At 36.3% G+C, this 22,455-nt stretch overlaps 1 protein-coding gene across 1 annotated transcript in view; it reads left to right on the forward strand.

The window, feature by feature from the left end:
• Positions 1-11,368: 11,368 nt before the first annotated feature.
• Positions 11,369-22,455, forward strand: part of LOC127970366 (calcium uptake protein 1, mitochondrial-like) — a 71,242-nt gene continuing 60,155 nt past the window's right edge. The window contains exons 1-2 of the mRNA XM_052572911.1: positions 11,369-11,532; positions 20,572-20,736. Coding sequence (XP_052428871.1) covers positions 20,573-20,736 — 164 coding nt within the window. The 5' untranslated portion in view covers positions 11,369-11,532; position 20,572. The remainder of the gene's footprint in view (positions 11,533-20,571; positions 20,737-22,455) is intronic.

Genomic DNA, 22,455 nt, shown 5'->3' on the forward strand with positions numbered 1-22,455 from the left:
TAAAACAATGTTTTAATGTTTAAGTTTGGAATATTAACTGACATGAATGAATGCTATATAAATATTGTTCATGTTAACATAATGTTTATAAATGAAATCTTATTGTAAAGTGTTACTAAAGTTATATATATATATATATATTGTTCTGTGAATGTGATTTTAAAGTCTAGATGATTCGGATTAACCCTTTAACTGCCATATCAAGTTCAAGTTCAAGTTCAAGTTCAATTTATTTGTATAGCGCATTTACAACAGCCTCCTGGCTGACCAAAGTGCTTTAACATAAGAGCAAGAATATTACACATACATAAAAATAGACCAGACAAAAAATTTAAAACCACCCATTTCAAAATGTAGCATAACACAGTAGTCAGTACACTAAGGAAAATAAAAAAGTTTTTAGCAAAGATTTAAAAATAGACAAGGAAGGGGCCAGTCTGATCTCTAAAGGCAGGGTATTCCAGAGTCGTGGCCCAGCCACTGCAAATGCACGCTCCCCTCTACGCTCCCCTCTATCCTTTAAAACCTCACTGCCAGAGGGATATTGTGAATGCATGTGCCCGCTGGGCACAGTTTACCTGATGCCACCGGGGTGGTGATGGCATTGGTGGCTTGAGCCCGCCATCGCTGCTTGCAGCTATATTTATTTTTTGTCCTTGAATTATTAAACCACGACACAAAATTCTATATGTTTTATTTTCAAAATAATGTATGTTGATAGTTGCACATCTGTTCACTGCTGAGATAGTGGTAGATAAACCAATATATAAAAAAAAAAAAATCTCCTAGTCTACCTGAAGTTTCATTGTGTCACTGTGTCATTCATTCTTGCTTCTTGGCAACTGCTCCACCCTGTGCATTATATAATTATGTCTCTATTATTAGTCTGTCCTTCAACCTGTTCTTTGGAGTTGTAGGACAAGAAAATGCCAAACCGCATTTAATATACTCTTTCAAGGCACCTAATCCACTTTAAGCAATAACACAATACACTGAAATTCAATCTACTGGCATATGCATATACTTCTCTGAGTCCTCGTGTAGGGCTAGTTGTTTCTGATCTCAAAATGATCCCTAGGCAGCCAAACACAATTGTGGCTTTCAGAGATGTGTGTTTTTGTCTGTTCAAAGGTTGCATGGTAGCTCACACCCTGTAAACTGTTGCTACACATTCCAGAGTTCAACCAATGATTGAGGGCTCATCTACAATGACTCTAAAGCATGCAGGCTGTAACTCCATTACTACTCCAAGAGATCACTAATCAATCTAAAGCACTATTTTAGCATTGATCTGAACCAGTGGCATTATTTAGATTATACACAGTGACAGATGTCATGGGTTTTACTTTTGGGATTGCACTATTGTTTGCATAAAACTTCAGCCAGAAACTGATGGCTGTTATTGATAGTTCCCATGAATCTACCATGTCATTCATTAACAATTTTACAGAAATCTCAGACAACTGCTTACATCCTAATTTAATCTTTGGTGATCTCCAAATATTTCAAATCCACTCCGAAATGTAATATTATCTTTGAACTTACATTATCAACTGTTTTGCAATGAGTGATCTCTTGGAAGGTCGGTCAGATGGGATTTGAGTTACCTTCGAGCTTTGGTTCCTCCCAAAGTTTCTTCCTCTACCCTTAAGGAGGGGTTTACTGCCATTTGCCATTATTTTTATGACCACAAAAAATAAGCCTGAACTTAAAAATGGCCTTTAATGTTGTCTTTTCATTGTAAATGGTATCTTATACAGTCAACAGTACTCAATGGCATCACATAGCTAGAAATTTGCTTTAATATACCACTCGATAATATCCAGTAACATAATTGAAAACATTCTTTGTAAATAGCAGACACCATGGAAAAACATAGCAAAATTAAGTCCTTTTAAACAATCATCAATAAAAAAAAATTATTACTAGACTTTTCGAATCTTCACTCCAGTAAGGTTTTTTTTTAGCATGTGAGATCATGGGTTACCTCATTAAATCATCTCTAATAATATACAGGTGCTGGTCATAATTAGAATAGCATCAAATAGTTGATTTATTTCATTAAATCCATTCAAAAAGTGAAACTTTTATATTATATTCTTTCATTACACACAGACTGATATATTTCAAATGTTTATTTCTTTTAATTCTGATGATTATAAATGACAACTTAGGAAAATCCCAAATTCAGAATCTCGGAAAATTAGAATATAATTTAAGACCAATACAAAGAAAGGATTTTTAGAAATCTTGGCAAGCTAAAAAGTATAAAAATGGAAGTGAGCATGTAGGTACAGCACTCCATACTTAGTTGGGTCTCCTTTCACCTGAATTACTGCATTAATGCGGCGTGGCATGGAGTCGATCAGTCTGTGGCACTGCTCAGGTGTTATGAGAGCCCAGGTTGCTCTGATAGTGGCCTTCAACTCCTTTGCGTTTTTGGGTCTGGCATATCGCACCTTCCTCTTCACAATATCCCAAATACCCCATAGATTTTCTATAGGGTTAAGGTCAGGCGAGTTTGCTGGCCAATTAAGAAGAGGGATTCTATGGTCCTTAAACCAGGTACTGGAAGCTTTGGCACTGTGTGCAGGTGCCAAGTCCTGTTGGAAAATGAAATCTGCATCTCCATAAAGTTGGTGAGCAGCAGAAAGCATGAAGTGCTCTAAAGCTTCCTGGTATATGGCTGCATTGACCTCAAACCTCAGAAAACACAGTGGACCAACACCAGCAGATGACATGGCACCCCAAACCATCACTGACTGTGGAAACTTTACACTGGACTTCAAGCAACGTGGATTGTGTGCCTCTCTTCCTCCAGACTCTGGGACCCTGATATCCAAAGGAAATGCAAAATTTACTTTCATCAGAGAACATAACTTTGGATCACTCAGCAGCAGTCCAGACCTTTTTGAAGTGAGACGCTTCTGATGCTGTCTGTTGTTCAAGAGTGGCTTGACACAAGGAATGCGAAGCTGAACCCATGTCTTGCATACGTCTGTGTGTAGTGGTTCTTGAAGCACTGGTTCCAGCTGCAGTCCACTCTTTGTGAATCTCCCCCACATTTTGATTGGGTTTTGTTTCACAATCCTCTCCAGGGTTGCTTGTACTATAGCTTTTACACTTTTTTTCTACAACATCTTTCCCTTCCCTTCACCTCTCTATTAATGTGCTTGGACACAGAGCTCTGTGAACAGCCAGCCTCTTTTGCAATGACCTTTTGTGTCTTGCCCTCCTTGTGCAAGGAGTCAGTGGTCATCTTTTGGACAACTATCAAGTCAGCAGTCTTCCCCATGATTGTGTAGCCTACAGAACTAGACTGAGAGACCATTTAAAGGCCTTTGTAGGTGTTTTGAGTTAATTAGCTGTACAAGTTTCACTTTTTGAATGGAATTAGGGAAATAAATCAACTTTTTGATGATATCCTAATTATATGACCAGCACCTGTATTAAAGCTGAATCTTGTGAAATAAACCAATATTTAATTAAAACACAAGTGTCTGGTTTGAATTAGCAGAATTATTTTTTCCTGCCTTAATTGAATATGAATATTCAGTTTGACCTTTAAAAAATGCCTTTCGCTTATATACCCTAGTCAAGTTTATTATGTTATGTTAATTTAAAAAAAAATCTTAGTTTGTGACATTGGTCCGAGTGAATCTGACCTCTTCAGATTGCTGAACATCTACCCACAAAATCCCCTGCTTATCTTGAGACTTAATCTGTGTAGAACCAATTGAATATACAGATGGCCATAGTTTTGAAGACAGCACGTGTGTTCAACAGCTGTAAGGCTTATGTAGTTCGTTAACTTGATCCATGTGATTGAGGCTAAAAAAAGACACTGATTTTCAGTTATTTTTATTTTACACCTGCTGCTGAGTCACAGACCTCTAAAGACCTGCTGGAAAACGTGGCTGACATCCTGATTCTCTACCTACAACTCTCTCCGTGTTGCTCCTCTGTTGCTATAGGAGATAATCGGGCACATATTTGAGCCGGTTCTCCTCAGAACACCTCAGGAGTCTTATCAGTGAATCTGCATGAATTACAGTTGAGTCAGATGAACTCTGGCAGGGAACTCAAACAGATAAAACAAACACAAGCTCTGTTCTTAACTGGACAATCTGAGTGATTCAGTCATGTCAAGGGGTTTGATTTAACTGACTCTAAAGTCCAAAGGTATACAGCCAGTAGTCAAGGACTTTAGATCTGAAGCATGCCGGCTGACAGGAGGTTAGATTAAAGAACAAAAGAAAACATCTGTCCTCTCACTCACCCTTTCATTAATGCAGATACACAGAATGCAACTGCAGGAAACAGTACAAAATATTTCCTTAAGAACATACCAGTGCTTGTAAAGCAGTAAAATAGTCTGAAAGTATTAGATAAAGCAATATAAAAGTTATAAACTCAGATGGATAATGGGACAGAAAGATTATTTGTACTATATAAAAATGGCCTGTGAGAGAGAAAACAACCATCAAAATGCAAGTATGCAAACTGTTCTAAGAAGAAATATTGCAATTCTGCATGCAAATATTCTTATGATGTCACTACAATAAATTACATACCCGGTTTTCTCAAAATTTTATTGAAATAATTTCCCATTTAAGTTTATACAAATCAAACATAGCTAAACAAAATACAATAAAAAAGAGTGCTATGGAATTAAACAGAAGGCATCTTTATGAGCATAATAACTCCTATACATTGTTGCTAATAAAACACTCAGTGCACTTGTCTATATGAAAATATAAAGTTCTGCTCTCAGATTCACCTAATTGGTTTATTACTGTATAAGTGATATTCATTTACTGCATATCATGTCAAAAACTTATGCAATTACAAATCCTTGCTTTAAAAAATAAGTAGTCACCTTTATTTATATAGTGCTTTAAACAAAATACATTGCGTCAAAGCAACTGAACAACATTCATTTGTGAAACAGTGTCTCAATAATGCAAAATGATAGTTAAGGCAGTTCATAATTGAATTCAGTGATGTCATCTCTGTTCAGTTTCAATAGTGTCTGTGCATTTATTTGCAATCAAGTCAATGATAACGCTGTAGATGAAGTGACCCCAACTAAGCAAGCCAGAGGCGACAGCGGCAAGGAACTGAAACTCCATCGGTGACAGAATGGAGAAAAAAACCTTGGGAGAAACCAGACTCAGACGGGGGGGCAGTTCTCCTCTGACCAGACGGAACCAGTAGTTCAATTCCAGGCTGCAGCAAAGTCAGATTGTGCAGAAGAATCATCTGTTTCCTGTGGTCTTGTCCTGGTGGTCATCTGAGACAAGGTCTTTACAGGGGATCTGTATCTGGAGCTCTAGTTATCCTGGTCTCCGCTGTTTTTCAGGGCAGTAGTGAGACAAATTTGTCTTTAAGTATGCAGCATTACTTTAGATCTGGCAACACTGTGCAGCTTTAAGTTTATGTGCTTTTTGAAATCAGCCAAGAGGTCAGGAGGTCAGTCTAATGACTTGACTAATGGGAAAATGTCTGCACTATGCCAATCTGCAGGTCCGCAAACTTGAACTTTGGTACGTATCAGAAGTGAATGAACCATGGTGATTAGTGTGACTGTAGCAAAAAAAAAAAAAAAAAAATACATATACATAGTATATTTATAGGATGCGATCAGGAGAGTTCTACCAGTTCGGACATTGTGTGAATCAGAGGTAAAACATTATTTAAATACTTTTCAGTTTCTTACACAGACCGATCATTTTGTGTCTTTACACATCAATGTATCGTCATGAGCGGCAGAGTTGACTTAGGATTTGTTTGTGTATATATTTGTTTGTTTTATTGTATGTTTTAGCCGTGATCCCCATCCTTACATTATAAGAGTGATAGACTGCAACGCTTTGAGTTAAAAATCTTGGTTTGTGTTCTTCTGAAGAAACAAAGTCACCTACATCTTGTATGCCCTGGGGGTAAGCCGGTAAACATCACATTTTCATTTTTGGGTGAACTATCCCTTTAAAATGATCTACAAAACAAAGTTTGAGTGCAGTTTGTTTGTGAAGAGGTTTCAGTAAATTCACTGCAGAGCAGAATTAGAAGAACTAGATTTGCATTTCCTTAAGGAAACAGAAGTGCTTGTAAGGCACTTATTATTTATAATTGAAAGTTTCAGGTAAGAGATAGATTGAACACCTGAGGCCAAGTGGTTTGGATGAATACTTTGAAAATTGTTCAGGCGGAGAAGAAGAAAAAGAGTGAGGAAACCAATTATTAGCATGTGTAACATATCGTCTGTTTATTAAAGCACAAATTCTGCATGACCATAGTACCTAAATTGAACAACTACCTTACTAATAATTAATACGCAGCAAATTAGAAGGTTATTGGGGCAAGTTATGGTTCATTAATGGCGAGAATTGGGCCCTAAAATAAAGTGTGATTGAATATAATGTTCTTAAGGAATAATTTAAACTGATACATATTTTTAAAAAGAATACAAATAAATTAAACACTTTAAGAAACCCTTAAACAGCATACTTGGTATTCAACGCCTCTTTTCAAGGTCACGTTTCAGGAACACAGTCATGTCTAGGGAGAGGACATAAGGACTGGTAACCACAGCCACACCGAAACATTTGTCAGCACCCGATGAATGCACCGCTCCCAGGGCTCAGAAGAGAATAGAAGGAGAAAGAGAGTGAGCACCTGACACCATTCATAGCTGTATGAAATATCCATCCACACCACAGCACAAATTGATCTAAAAATCATGTTTCCATTCATTAGACTCTTAGTCACCTGAACTCCACACCTGATGCATGGCAGAACGTTCCTCACACACACACACACACACACACACACACACACACACACAGTGACTGAACAAGATAAGCAGAAATCTGAACCTGCATTACTCGTTCTGTTGGAACTATCACACAAACCTAAATTAACAGTGTGTAACACGAGTCCATTTCTTTCTTTCATACACACACACAGATGACAGATAGCAAAAGCAACAACATCGTCCACGCTTCTAGGTCAACAATATCATAAGAGCTCTGCCTTTTCAGGTTTAAATGAATCTGAACGGGCAAATTCTACCTCTGTTTGAAGGTTCTTGTAAATCACAATGAGTGTTTTGTGGCTTTTAGCCTGTCTGTTAGATCCAAGGTCATCTAGGCCAAATTATTTTGATCATTGTGTGTGTGTGTGTGTGTGTGTGTGTAAATGTGAGGGCCAAATGTCCTCACTTATGTAGTGAAATAATATGACACTGCAGTAGTGAGGACATTTTACTGGTAAAAGCCTTGGGCAAGACATGTTTTGTTGCAAATCTAGTGTAGGGGTAGGTTTAGAAGATAGGGGTTAGGTTAGGTGATAGAAAATATAATTAACCTGATATAAAAACAATGGAAGTCTATGCAATGTCACCACTAATATAATTAAACAAATGTGTGTGTGTGTGTGTGTGTGTCCAAAATGGCCTTGGTGTACACATTATTTTGCCCACTTTAGTCAAATGGTCATCATTTTTAACAACCTCTACTGTTTTTTAGGGTTAGGGTTAGTAGCTTGGTAAACTACTGTTTCAAAGTCACCTCCTCAAACACTGATGTACCTTTAGAAATTAAACAAACACAATTATGTCATTGTTGCGATGCACATTTTCCTGTGATAAAGAAACACAGAAAGGATTTAAAACAAAAGAGACGAGGACACATATGCTGCCAATAAGGCTAGTTTGGTCATGCTGTAGGCGTATGATCTGAATAGGTCTATTGTATAAAAGATGGATTTGCGTGCAGATAGTATCAGGGCCAGCACTCTGTGCCCATTGTGGTTAAAAAATGGCATCCTCTCTGAACTTTTATTACCACCGTCCCCTCCTCCAAACTCAGAGGAAATAGATTTATCAAAACTTTACTCCATGTTAATGCAGCATAAATACTGAGCACTAGGGTATAACATCTCCTCCCCCCAAAAATCAATAATAATATGTTTAAAACCAATCCAATCTCTTTTTCTCGCCAACTAAAAAAGGCCCTTTACTGCCCCTGATTATAAAAGGCTTTATTTTTATGTACACTTTTTGACATTGAACAATAAAACATCATGTTTTACTCTGCCTAGAAGGCCTGGATGATTAGGAGGGAGATTCTGTCAGTCTGACAGCAGAGAAATTGGATATGCTATGAGAGCACTCTACAGATCAATGACATTTCTGATAGACTGAAATAGACTTGAATTGAAATATTGCTGTAAGTTACTCTATATTTACACCTCATGAATGACTTTACCACTGACTGTGACTAGTTGGATCTGAACTAAAGTACATTCTTAAAAATTGATTATGGCTGGCATGGATTTGTTTATGGGGATTTATAGAGAAGTGGGCTTAAATGAGACACGTCTCCAGTCTGGCTCCACACTCAAAATGAATGTGAGAACAGTCAGTGGCCTGTGGTTATTTCTGAACAGCAGTGAGACTTCTGCATGAATAGACTCCAAGACTTGCTCTGCCAGACATTGGACTGTAGGCATAAAGTCTGGTCCTCTTTACATCAAAACATATTTAAATATCTTCCAAAGAAATCCATTCAAAATTTGACTGTGGATAATGCTAACTACGAGTGCAACTAACAACAAAAGAATGATTATATGATGGCTAGCTATAAATATATTTGCTAATATTCAATATATTCCTACATACTGTATATGATCACATGTTCTCTTGGCCATACAGAAGTGAGTCAGTATAGCTTCTTACAAAAACATTGAGGTCATTATAATTTTTTATGCTTTTGAAGAAGACTCTTATGCATTTATTTGATCAAAAATAATATCAACTATATTGTGAAACATTATGACAATTTTGAATAAACTGCTTTCCATTATATACTTCAAAATATTTTTTATAAAATATATATTTTAAAATGTAATGGCAAAGCTGATTTAGTGTTTTAGACACTAGAGTCTTCAGTGTCATTTGCTCCTATGGAAACTATTTTAATTTGCAGATTTGTGGCTCAACACAGTAAAAAATTCCCACCTAATTTAATTTTAAAAACCTATGTTCAGTTGCTGCTTTATATTTTTAGGTGTTAATCAACTTAGTCGTACAAGTCATTTCAGCTTCAATTATATTAACCGACATTGGAAATTCAATTGATTGTCATATTTAAATGACACTAAATTGAAATTGTAGTTTTCATTATTTAATTTATAAAAATGTGACTTAATAATTTATTTTTTATAAATAAGAAACATTTCTTCTGTTTCTTTTGAAAATTGTTGTTCTGCTTAAAATGTTGTGTTTCATTGAAAGTTTACAAAAAGATTAGCATTTATTTCAAGATAGATTTCATAACATTTTATTATTTAAATTTAATCTGTCCATTCTGAATAAACGTTATATTTCTTTGTTAAAAAAAAAAAAAACTTACACCCAAACTTTTGAAAGGTGGTGTATTGTTTAGTCAAGATGAAGATTTACTTCTTGTGATTTCCAAGGAGAGAAATTTGAAATTACTGTATTGGCTAAAAGTTTCTTTATAGGCAACTTGTAGGAGAAGACCAGCATAGATGACTTCAACAGAATGACCCCCCCCCCCCCCCCAAAAAAAATAAAAATGTCAACTGTCAAGTTAAGACTTCATGGATTGTCTTCACTAAGGTTATGGTAAGAGGTTAGGATTCATAGGGTCTTAATTCACTCCTCACTATCACTGCTTTACAAGCATTATTATATCAACACACTAGCAGTTGTTTAACATGTGTATAGCATCTTTAATGTAACTAGATCTTGCAGGATAACAGAGCCTAATTATTTAGAGGGCTATGGCAAAAAGTGAACTCTTTATAACCTGGTGAAAAAGCCAAGCTTCACACAGACTAAATGATAAATCCACATTTAACTTCAAACAATCTGGTCTTCGACAGCATCCAAAATAGAATAGTTTGCTCTATGCACCCAAGCTCCAGATCCTGTTTCACGGTTGGTTGATCCGGAGAGGAAATTTGCCAAAGACAGTCTATTTCGCAGAGGGGGTATGTGTGTGATGGCACCAGGAGATGAATTACAGCAGAGGAAACACAGAAGAAGGGAGGGAGAACAAGAGGAGGGCCGGAGAAAGAAGGAATTAGAAGAACTGAGCAAGTTCAAACACGTAGGAGAAAAACTTTCAAAAATGTGGCCTATTTCTGGTCCTCTTGTGTTGAGTGCTTTGGGCATACACTTTTGATATTGAGCCATTTCAGTCTACGCAGAGGCTGCTGGACGTCTTGAAGGGGAAATGAAATCATTCAGCTGAATCAAATATCCAGCCCCACACCAAGTAAACACAGACATTTAAGTGTTTATGACCAGGCCCCGCTGAAAAGATCAAGTCACACTGCCCTAAAGTGGTCAAGGTCAACCAAAGCTTTATTTTAGAACATGGGGATAGTTCAACTGGCTCAGACAAGGCAGTCTTACCCAATTTGACTTTGGTTACTCTTGCTGGTTGTCCAGCTGAGCAACTGCGATCAGTTTCAACCAGTTAAAAGCCATGCAGTTATCATCTGAAGCTAGTTTAGCTGGATTTTCTGGCAAGGTGACACTCTATTTATGACAACACAATGAAGAAGAAGAAAAAAAAAAGAAATGTGGTTTTACAATAAAAACATGACATAAAACATTTCACATAATACATTTCTGAAATAAATCCCTGGCTATTTTATGTCTTAGTATGAGTGTGTGTATGTGTGTGTGTGTAAGAAGATATTATGAAGGGAGAAAGGCTTATCTTAGTCATAACACTTAATTTAATGATAAGCTATATTTTGATTACTGTGTAATTTAATGTTATGTAAGTATTGTCTTTAAATTGAGAAACACACACAGCAAGTTTCTTTTACAAAAAAGGACTATGGAGGCTATGGATTTGGACATTGGCTACTGTATGATTTCCATTTTATGCTCTTAAATAGGGTTTTTTGTTAGTTCACCAAAGAACCATTCAAAGTGGACTATTTTCTTAGTGTGAGGAAAATAAAAAGAAGTTTCCATAGATGTTAAAGGTTCTTCACAGAAGCAAACGCCTTTTTTAAAAGTGTACCATAGTATTTACCATGGTATTTAAATGGTATCACAGAGAATAAAATTACCAACAATGCTTGGATTATTGTCCTAAGCATTGTAATATCAATGTACATTTTCGAAAGTATGGACAAGTATTTTGCTGAAAGTGAGCCAAGCTAAAGCAAGTCTAAGCACACCTTGTTTTTAAGGCACAAACATGAACCACTCCTATAACACATAGCCTACATTTTTGACGAAAGCAACACAAAAGCTGTTTCACGTCGCCTATGAATACTTGTGTTTACAAACAGAAGGGAGTTATTTCCACAGAGGAGAAGTGGTGAGGAGGAGGAGTGTGTTCCTGACGTTAGCCGTGGGGTGTGTTTGTGCCCGGCCTCCGTAGACGCGGAACTTCAGCAGAGACTGCCGTTAACGGAGAATCGGAGGAGAGTCTATAGCGTTTACTGAAGAAATCTTCCGTGCAGGACTTCGTTTACCGAGTGAGTATATGACCAGACTCGACTGACAGAGACAGATAACCACAGGCGCTCGCGCAGCGCCTGAGCATAGATTAGAAAGCTGGGCTGTCTGTATGTGACCGATCGATTATGCATGAACACACTGCAGTTGAAAACGGAATAATTACAAATATCCATGCAGTCTCTAGATATCTTACAGTGTATGACCATGTAAAACGAGGCAGTTATTTTGTGTAGGTTTAGCTAATGCTTCAGCTGCTCAACACCTCATACCCAGTGTAAACTCTATTTCAAAGCTCTTGTTTTTGCCTAGGACCATGTTTATGTTACTCTCGTGTTTATCAGTAGTGCCATATTTGTTTGGCAGGTTTTGTTTTTCTACGTTAGAAGCATTATTTTGGTTATGTATATTAATAAGAAAATAATTATTTAGAAAATTATGGGCTAGTACTGTGCATTAAATCGAATTTGAACTGATTTTATAAATGTTATTATGTCCCGTTATAATGCAGTACAGTACACGTATCCTTAAATTTGCTCTGGGTTTATGAAAGTCCATACTTGGAATTAAAATAAATAAATTCATGAAAATGTAAAATCCTCCAAAACATTTATGTTTTACATTTATTCATTTAGCAGATTTTATCCAAAGCGATTTACAAATGAAGAATACAACATAAACATGAGAAGTGTGCATAATACAAAGTTTTAGACATCATTTGGAAAAATACAAGCTTAGAACAGGATAGACATTGATAATGGGAAAAAAATACTTCAGAATATAATATTAACATTATGACAACTTTACTACAAAATTTATCCACAAACAAACAAAATGCATCGTGTCCTTTGTTTACAAGTGGGATTGAGAAACGAAAATCAATTCCAATTCCAGAATTGGATACTTAAGGTCAGGAATCGGATACTTGTAAAATTAATATTTCAGTTCCACCTATAAATTCCTATGTGAGCATCTTTTTGTTTTAAGTGGCGAAAAGGGGCTGTTAAAAATGTATTTGTATCTGAATGATTGATTCAAAAGATTCATTCAAAAACACTGAAATATCCAGTAGTCATTGAATCATTCATTCATAAATTGCATGGGATTTTGTGTAGTCTAAAATATTTTCTTCAGAATTGTGAGAGAAATACAAGCTCCATAATTTCTTATTTTTAAGTCTCAATTTATCCAAAATTGTGCAGCTCTTTTTTTTGCACACACACAACTTTTAACCGAGTCCAGTTCTTATGTAGCTGGCTGAGTTTTGATCTTGGTATTAAGCAGTCAGAACTGTGAGAAATAAACTTGCAATTGCGAGAAAAAAACTGCAAGTTTGTATCTCACAATTCTTACTAGGGGTGTCAGAGGGGTGTGCGAGTTTTTGATCTCCTTAAGGCGGGCGTACACGGTGCAATCTTTTTTCAATCATGTGGAAATCGTGTATGGTCCTGGCTCGTATGAGAGTAGTAGAGTGCCTTACGAGCACTTCCCGACCTCCCAATCATTTTAAACGTCTAAAAAGTTGTGAGCTGTCGCTTTGAATTCGTGACGTGATTGAACAAGCCAATTTGTTGATCTATCTGAAGTTGACCAATCATGAACTAGGAAAAAGACTATCCAGCAATTACATTTGTTTAAAAATATATAAAAACCATGTTACTATATGCACAAACTTGCATGACATGCTATGGTTATATACTTTCCCATATCTTCCACGACCACAAAGCATGCGCACATAGATACACTTACCTCAAGCTGTTTTTGAAGAACAGAAAGTCCATGCTTTTCTCTGCTTTTCAGCCAAATTCTTTGCAATGCTCATCTTTTTATTTTATTTTTTATTCTTTCGCAAGCCATTGCTGCCACAAAAAAAGCAATCTCTTCCTCAGACTTCATGTTTTTGGTTCGGAACTTCGTGCGATTGCTTTGGAAATCGGCAGGTCGTAAAATTGGGTCATATATCACCTCGTCCGAACAATTTTCAGTTAAACTCATTCTTGACGTATGCATGGACATACCATCTTCTGACCATCAGAATCCGCACGGTGTACGCCCGTCTTTAAAGTGGGGGCTTTTTAAGTGAACAGAGCATTATGTAGTCATCAGGAATGCACTTGGCAAAAGTTGTGACATAATTTCCTCATTATCTTCAGCTGGGATGTTCCTGTGACAACGCAGCATTGTGTCCTTAAGACCTAAATCTCAGAAACTCCAATAATTTTGCTCTTTCTGCTCAAATCATTGTATTTATCAGGCTAGTCCTGTAAATGCACATGCGGTTTAACATAAAGTGATACATACATTCCACCATCTGACATATTAGACGTCACAGTTTCTCCAATTTGTTCTGTACAAATAAACAATCTGTCCACTCCACTTTATGTCTCTGATTGTTATCAGAGTAGTGAAAAATCTTATGCTGCAGGCAAAGTTCTGGGAGCTCAGATAATTGCAGAATGTACCTTGAGGATATTTAGATGGGCTTAGTTTTATTTCCCCTCGTTTGATGATAAAAGGCAAACATGATTGCCGCAGATAGGGACAATGTGTATTGGTGATATTTCAGCTTTTCATCAGCTTTCTTTTGCACTGTAAGAGACACTGTTGGTCATCAGTTGCTCATGAAGTTGGCTGATGTCTGCTGTTGGTGCAATGCCTGGCAGAACCTTATCTGAGAGGCTTATGGCTGTTAGATCGCTGGTGCATAGAGAGAAGCTGAATCCAGATTGCCACTGGATATGTGAAACCCTGACTGCTGCAGACTGTTTGCTGTTGAAGATTGCAGAGAGGCAAGGTTAAAGAGCTCTCTTTGATTAAATTGTTTGGGAGTCTCAGAAGTCTGGAGTCTATGTAGGAATTATGCCCAACCAATTGGGCATACAAGAACTGCGGTTTACCTTAAGTGTTTCTTGTCAGAGGCTGCTGTGCTTCTAAACACCTTTGACTTTATTATTTTTTTCTGTGTAACACACAAAGAAGTGTTTTACTGAATGTTTAAGCTGTTCTTTTGACCTCTTTTGTTAATTGGACGAATTTCCATGGAACACAATAAATAAATCGCTCTATTTTGAAAAAAGTCTTAACGTTTATCTGTACAGAAAAAGTCAGTGGGGTGCAGTGTGTTGCTTGGCTGTCTTTCAGAATATCTTGTTTTGTGTTTTCACAGAAGAAAGAAAATGATATGCATTTGGGACAATGTGAGGATGAGGAAATTATAACCGAAATGAATTTTTGCTTCGTGTAAAAGTTGACTTTATATTTTTAAAAGAGTCATTATTATGGAAATAATATAATTATTAAAGTAAGCCTAGACTAAATGTAATATTTTGGACACATAATTTCATGTTATTGACAATTAAACTATAATGTATGTTTAGATTTATGTTAAATGCAATTAGTTGCATGCTTTTTGACCCATCTTTACATGTGATACTTTAAAACATTGGATTTGAAATCTACAAAGTGCATTTTTTAAAGTGTTTGTAAAAAGAAAGACATAGGCTGTTTGTTTGGAACAACTTGGGAGTGAGTAAATGATATTAATTAATTGTTAAATGCCACAAAGTTTGATGAATTTAGTTAAAGGGGTCATATGATGCGATTTCAAGATTTCCTTTCTCTTTGGAGTGTTTAAAGCTCTTGGTGCATAAAGAAGATCTGTAAAGTTGCAAAAAGTAAAGTTTCAAACCCAAGGAGATATTCTTTTTAAAAGTTAAGAGTCAACCATACCCCCCTAAAACAGATCATTCTAACACGCCCTCACATGTATATGTGGGAAGATTTGCATAACACCACTCAAATGCTCACACAAAGAAAGAAAGCGTAACTTTGATTCTTGCTGTTGCTGCAGTCGTCATGTTGTGGAGACGCTGTTTCGTTGTGAAAGTGAATACTTTACATATGTAAAGGATCTGCCACTGATGATTCAAACGTGAGTTTTGAGCAGTGTAGAGCAGCGGTTCTCAATTCCAGTCCTCGCGCCCCCCTGCTCTGCACATTTTGTATGTTACTCTTATCATTTCAGACGTTTGTTCTATTCAATCATAAGTGCCCTGCGAAGTGGACATCACAGGATATTCTGCCATGATTACAGTTCGAAGCGAATGTATATGTTCCAATCAAAGTGTATTGAATTGTGCGAGATGTGAATTTTAATTGTATATATTTACAGAGCTATATGATGTCACACTTATCCGTGTAGGAAGACGTTACGCAGCACAAATCTATGAATGTTCTAAAGTGAGATAAACTTCAGCAGATTTCCCCAGCTCAGGGAGTAGGGAGCAGTGAACACTGTGTAGGGACCATGTCAATGGGAACACAGTTCATGTACGGAACTTACTTCTAACAAGCTCATTATCTGAATCTGGTTAACAAAGAGAGACATTTAAAATATGCAGAGCTGGGAGGTGCGAGTACTGGAATTGAGAACCATTGTAGCGCTTGTTGTTTGTCATTTCTCCAATCACAAATGCAGACATGGTTTTATGTTTACGCGGTGCAGTGCGATGCAACACAACACATAAAAACACAGTATAAGTCATCATAGTCTGTAATTATGTCCCAACTGGATGCAACAAATGGCTCGTTTGTAAAGAGTTTATTGTTTTCGTATTGTCTCACTGGCGTTCTGACAGGACACATATTACAGTATGACAAGGGGCGCAACATTTCCATCACACGCTTGAGGCATTCAGCCAATCACAATACACTGTATGGGTGGCCAATCAGAGCACACCTTGCTTTTCAGAACAATGAACTTTGTAAAAAAAATTAGAAGGGCAGGGCATAGAGGAGAAACGATAATGTACAGTATGTGGAAAATAATGTGTTTTTTGAACACATATAATTACAGACCAAATACATAAAATAATGTTCTTTTTAGCAACATCATATGACCCCTTTAATTACTGTGCAAAATATTATATAAAAGACTTGCAACTGTAACAGGTCTGACTAAGAATAATTTTTCTCTTTAACAGAATGTCACTTGCAGTTGATTCAGATTTTCTCTGATGTGTGGATAAAATTAAAACCTTATGGACTGTCTTTAAGTATTTGCATAATGTGCATTTTTTATTACTTTAAAAAGCTGTAAATTGACTTATATAATCACTTTCACCACTCAGTTGAATCTTCATGAACTGTGAAGGTTAATGTTAAGGAAACCATCAGTAATCAGTCTAAATGATGCACTTGGCATGGCGTCTCATATGTTATTGAATACAATTTGGCAGCTTTTCCTTCATCAGCCCCCTCATGATGTGAGTGAAACACATTGTACGGTGACACATTTATTAGTTGCTTATTACTAATAAATATGACTTTTTTCTCTCAATAAATTCTTAATTTTCTACTAATTAATAGTAAGGTAGTTGTTAAGTTTAGGTATTGGGTAAGATTAGGGATGTAGAATAAGGTAATGTAGAATAAGGCATTAATATGTGCTTAATTAGCACTACCACATGGCTAATATTCTTGTAATATACATGCTAATAAGCAACTAATAGATGCAACCGTAAAAGAAAGTTTTACCCACTATGGTGTCACCCTAACATTTTTGACTTTACTCCACTTTAGTTCCATGTTTCATTATTATGGTATGCTCATCATAATAGAAGTAGGTTTAAGACACAATGAATTGCATTTTTTATGTATTTTTGAAGAAAATTAAAGATACAGAAAAAAAAGATGAGCATCCCCTGTGTTGCCATACTGAATAGAAAAAAACTTTTAAGAAACAAATTATACTCACTATTAACTAGCATGCACTTTCATATTGACTGTTTATTAGTACTAATAAAGGACATATTAATGCCTTTTTCTGCATGACCATGTTTTAGATCCCTTAATCATACCCTATACCTAAACATAACAACTATCTTACTAACTATTAAGAAGCTTATTGAGGAAAAAGCCATAGTTTATTGTTAGTTCATAGCAGGAACTGGACCTTAAAATAAAATGTGACTTAAAGTTTTCTTAAATGTTTTAACAGATAATCATACTGCTGGTTCACTGCTGCCCAAATGTGTTATCTACACCAGCTTCAATCCTCATTGGAAGTAACGTGAATGAAAAGCTCATCATAATTACAGTTAAACTGTGCAAACATTACATTAATAACATTGTAATGGCCATAACAAAAGCCTTGGAATGTGAAGTCACACAAAGTGTTCTTCGAGAAGGCTTGAACCAGTGGCACTCGCTCTGATAGAACCCACCAGGGTGTTTACTGGGCTAATGCAGTGTCTTCTCCATTTGAAGAGTTATGTGACGCTCTCAGTCAAAGTCCCACTGTCCCTCAGCCCCAGAGACTAGCGCCATCAGTCTGCAATGTCACGCACAAGTGCTCAATCCAATTAGCATGTAGCGCTCCCACTCTCATTATGTTCTGCTGAATCAGGACCTCAATCAAAATACAGTCAATATTGGAAAACGGACAGGTGGCTCTTCTAGCCTCTATGGAGTTTTTGCCTTCCTACAAATGAGGCAGAACACACAGGGAGAGTTCGCAGTCCCTCTCTGCCTACAGTTTGATGTTACAAGATGCAAAAGACATAAGTAGCTCTTTTTAAGGAAAAACGAGCAGATGCTCGATGTGTTTATCTGGGGAAATCTGACAAATTTGGCATAAAAGAAGATTGAAAGTCGCAGGTCTTAAGAGCTATCCTGTGGCTTCACTCAAAAGTTGTTATATGTACACAGTTTGACTGCAATATGTTAACCCCTGTGACAAGATTAGGTCTGCCAAAACTGAAAATGAGTCATCATTTACTTTGTGATTGTGACTTTTCTTGAAATTTAGTTTTGAAAGGTGGAATTTGGAAGAATATGTGCTCTTTTTAGTGAATGGAGATGTATGGTGTTAAGCACCAAAATTGCATACAAAGCACAATAAAAGTATCCCAAGTGGTCTATATATCTTGTGTGCTGTTCTCCAAGCCTTCTAAAGCCATTCAGTAACATTTTGCGGTGGATATACTAAACCACATAAACAGTTCTGTAGCTCTCAAATTAAATGTGATGCCTTAGACTAGGGGTGTTTAGTCCTGCTCCTGAAGGGCTGACATCCTGTAGAGTTTAAGTCCAACACACACCGGCCTGGAAGTTTCTAGCGAGTCTGAAAAGCTTGATTAGCTGGTTCAGGTTAGTTTAATAGGGGTTGGAGCTATGTTTGGACACCCCTGACACATTGTAGGTTTGACATCATTGACCTCTGGTCATGAGATACATGAGAACTAACAATGTTCTCATGTTGTTTGGCCTATTGATGCAGGCAAAACTTTGAACTCTGAAGAGTTCCAGAAGAGCTTGTATAATATTTGATTCATAAGACCATGATTGCTAAATGCCTAAATGGCATGATATCAAATTAAGCTAATGGTTTCAATAGGTAATTCTATAAATGGTGCAAATGGTCCACGTCTGCCTAAATAAATGCATATACCTTGTTTTAAAACGCTGATATAGCTTGTTAACAAGCTGTAAAGTACTTAAGTATTTAGTTGTATTTTGTTACTGTACTAGGGTACTATTTTGGGAGTGTTTATAGGCCTAAAAACAAAGTTCTGTCATAAAACTCTAGATGACGCAGGTGGATAGGTCTAACTCAGTCTAATATAATCACATTATTATTCAAAAGTTGCAGCTGATTGATTTCTTTCCATATTATCAGCCAATGATCTTGCTGCTCAACATTCAAGTACTCATCTAGGGCTTACTGTAGCAGTCGCACTGCGCTTCAGAAACCCTCCAGCTTCCCCAGCTCCACCTGTATATATCTGCTACAGCGTGATTTCATGTATGTTATAAATGGGGGTTATTTCACGTTATATGTGCAGCAGCAGTATTTCCTACATACTCACAGCAGCAGTGTAGCAGATCTGTTCCATCAAGACCAAACACATTAATGTTGCCATGTGTATTACTATGCTAAACTCTCAGAGAGTTGTCCTGACAGAACTGGTAATGTAAAGGGTTTAACTGCAGCACTGTGAATTTGTATTGGAGTTTGATAATTAGAATAATGCCTAGTCTAATTTGTTATTTAGCAGTGAAGTTTCTATGATAAATTCTTATTTTGTGATTGCTTCGTGGAGTATATTCCAAATCACTAGTGCTATATGAATAGTTACCTTGGCAGACCCATCGCTTCCATGGCCTATTTATGGTATTTTTGTTGAGGGGGAAATTTTATTTTTGGCATAAAAAGAAGCTAGTTGCTAATATTTAGATCCTTTAATTAGGCCTTTAGATCTGTATGTTTTAAAAGCTAAAAAAGTTGACTTATTTTTTACATTCACTCAGTTCATCTCAATATAAAAGTGAAGCTGAGATGTTTCATCTCTCAATTTATTTTTATTTTTTAAAATCGCATTGTGCTTAATGTTTGTTATAGCCACAAACTGTTATTTTCTACTGGCTAGCCTGTGGCAGGTGGCAAGTTTTTGCTTATGTCCCTTCAGACAGAATGAGTCGTCAGTATTTTGCGCCATTTCCCCAGAAGAAAAAATTATATATTTTAAATACTTACAGCTCCTAAAAGTCTATTTTGACACTTTTACGAGTATACTCACTTACAGATGACCTCAGAACTAAAAGATGTGGACTTAAGGCCACAAAGCCCCATTTCATTGCATAACTTTCTCAAGTCTTGTTAAAAATGTGTCTTGTCCCTGAACTGCTGGATAATGAGTTTTTTGAGAGTGCAGGCTCGGGGCCGTGGGAGATGTGCTAGTGTAGGGATTCAGGATAATCCATGCAGTGTTCGGGAATGATCTAGAACCCACATTTACAGTTTTAATTTCAGAAAGAATCAAATCATATCACACCATTTGAGGCTTGCCCAAATCTCTGAAGAAGGAGAGGAGGAATGGGCTTGTTTGACTTTGGATGAATTTCATTTCATTCGATAGTTTATAACGTTACTTTGACTTTACTTTGAAATGGTGTCATTTGTGTCACTCCAGGAGATATTTGCATACAGATGTAATTGTCATTCTGAATTAAAAGTATTATTTGCATAGTAAGCGCTCTGTCTTTCTGTCTTCTTGCAGTATGTACCGCTTGCGGACGCTGACGGCTGTCACCGTCGGGATGGTGCAGTTGTCAAGACGGCATCACAGCGGTGCCTTCCGTTCCCATCAGCGGCGCAGACTGATGCTGGCTGCCCTGGCGGGGGTAACGGGCATCTCAGCCAGTGCTGGACTACTGTGGACAAGGTACAGCTCACTGTGGACACCTGTCCCATAAAGGAAGTCTCTTACAATTATAATACAGCATTATAACCTATAAGAGTTACATCATATTGTGTATATCATATTTTTTTGTGACTAGAGTTACGTAAAGCATTAAAAAATATATGTTTATCTGCTTACCCCCAGTGCATCCAAGATGTAGGTGACATTGTTTCTTCAGTAGAACACCAACAAAGATTTTTAACACAAACCGTTGAAGTCTGTCAGTCTTATAATGGAGGTGGATGGGAATCACAGCTAAATCTTACAATAAAACAAACAAACAAAAACATACACAAACAAAACCAAATTAAACCCTGCAGCTGGTGACGATACATTGATGTTTAAAGACACAAAACAATTGGTTTGTGCAATAAACTGAACAGTTTTTATATAGTTTTTTTTTTTTTTACCTGTGATTCACACAATGTCCGAACTGTTAGAACTCTCCTGAGCGTGTTCTTAAGTAGATGTGTTAGGCGTCTTCTTCTTCTTGCTTTACGGTGGATCACAGATTCAAGTTCATTATCGCCACCTATCTCTCAAATGGACTATTGACACTCCTAATTGAGATTGTAGATAGAGTGTAATCAACTTTCTACTGAAGAAACAATGTCACCTACATCTTCGATGCTCTGGGGGTAAGCGGATAAACACCAAATTTAAATTTTCGGGTGAACTATCCCTTTAATTTTTGTGCCAGTAGCAGCACTAAATGGAATCAGAGAAATAATGAAATGGCAATACTACTGGTTTATAATATATATATATATATATATATATATATATATATATATATATACATACATACATATATATATATATATATATATATATATATATATATATATATATATATATATATATATATATATATATATATATATATATATATATATATATACATACATACATACATACATACATATATACACATACACACACACACACACACACACACACACACACAAAGACACACACACTATTCATATCTCTGTATTTTTTGCTTGATTTGTGGTTTATGGTATATATCTCTGTATTTTCTGGCAGAAAAAAAATATTATATATAAGTAGTATATTAGTTAGCGCCTGGTATTACTTTTTCTTTCTTTCTTTTTTTAAATCCGTATTGGTTGTGCTTGGATATTTTATCATACACGCAAATGTTGACTTATTTTTACATTTATGTTGTCTTGTCTTTTATGTAATTTTCACTTAAGGTTAATCTTTAATATAATAAATTATTTAATACTTCTTTTAAATGCAGCCTTTATCAGATCATAATGAATGAATGGATATATATTTTTCATACTGTACATTATTAAATTATGATGCTTACATTTACTTGCAACATTTAAAAAGATACTTTTTTTTCTACTGTTTTTTATTTATTTTATTTTTTTTACCTAAAAAAAAATTAGCTTTTACAGTATAGGCCAGCATTTTTATATTGAGAGTTTTTGGGGAAGTCACCCTAAGAAGGGGCTTACATATAGCTGTGTCTGTATATCAAACTGGGATAGGAGAAAGTATTGTAACATGAAAAGAAATGACACATTTCACCTTTAATGTAAATGTCCTTTGAGCCCATACCTGCAGAGATTCATCTGCAGTCTGGGTGAATGAATAGAGCAACTGATATATCAGCAATATAGAGAAATGCATCTGGGATGTGATCTATAGAATGAAGGAGTTATGAGACGA

Source organism: Carassius gibelio, chromosome B13 (genome assembly GCF_023724105.1).
Source record: "Carassius gibelio isolate Cgi1373 ecotype wild population from Czech Republic chromosome B13, carGib1.2-hapl.c, whole genome shotgun sequence".
Lineage (NCBI taxonomy): Eukaryota > Metazoa > Chordata > Actinopteri > Cypriniformes > Cyprinidae > Carassius > Carassius gibelio.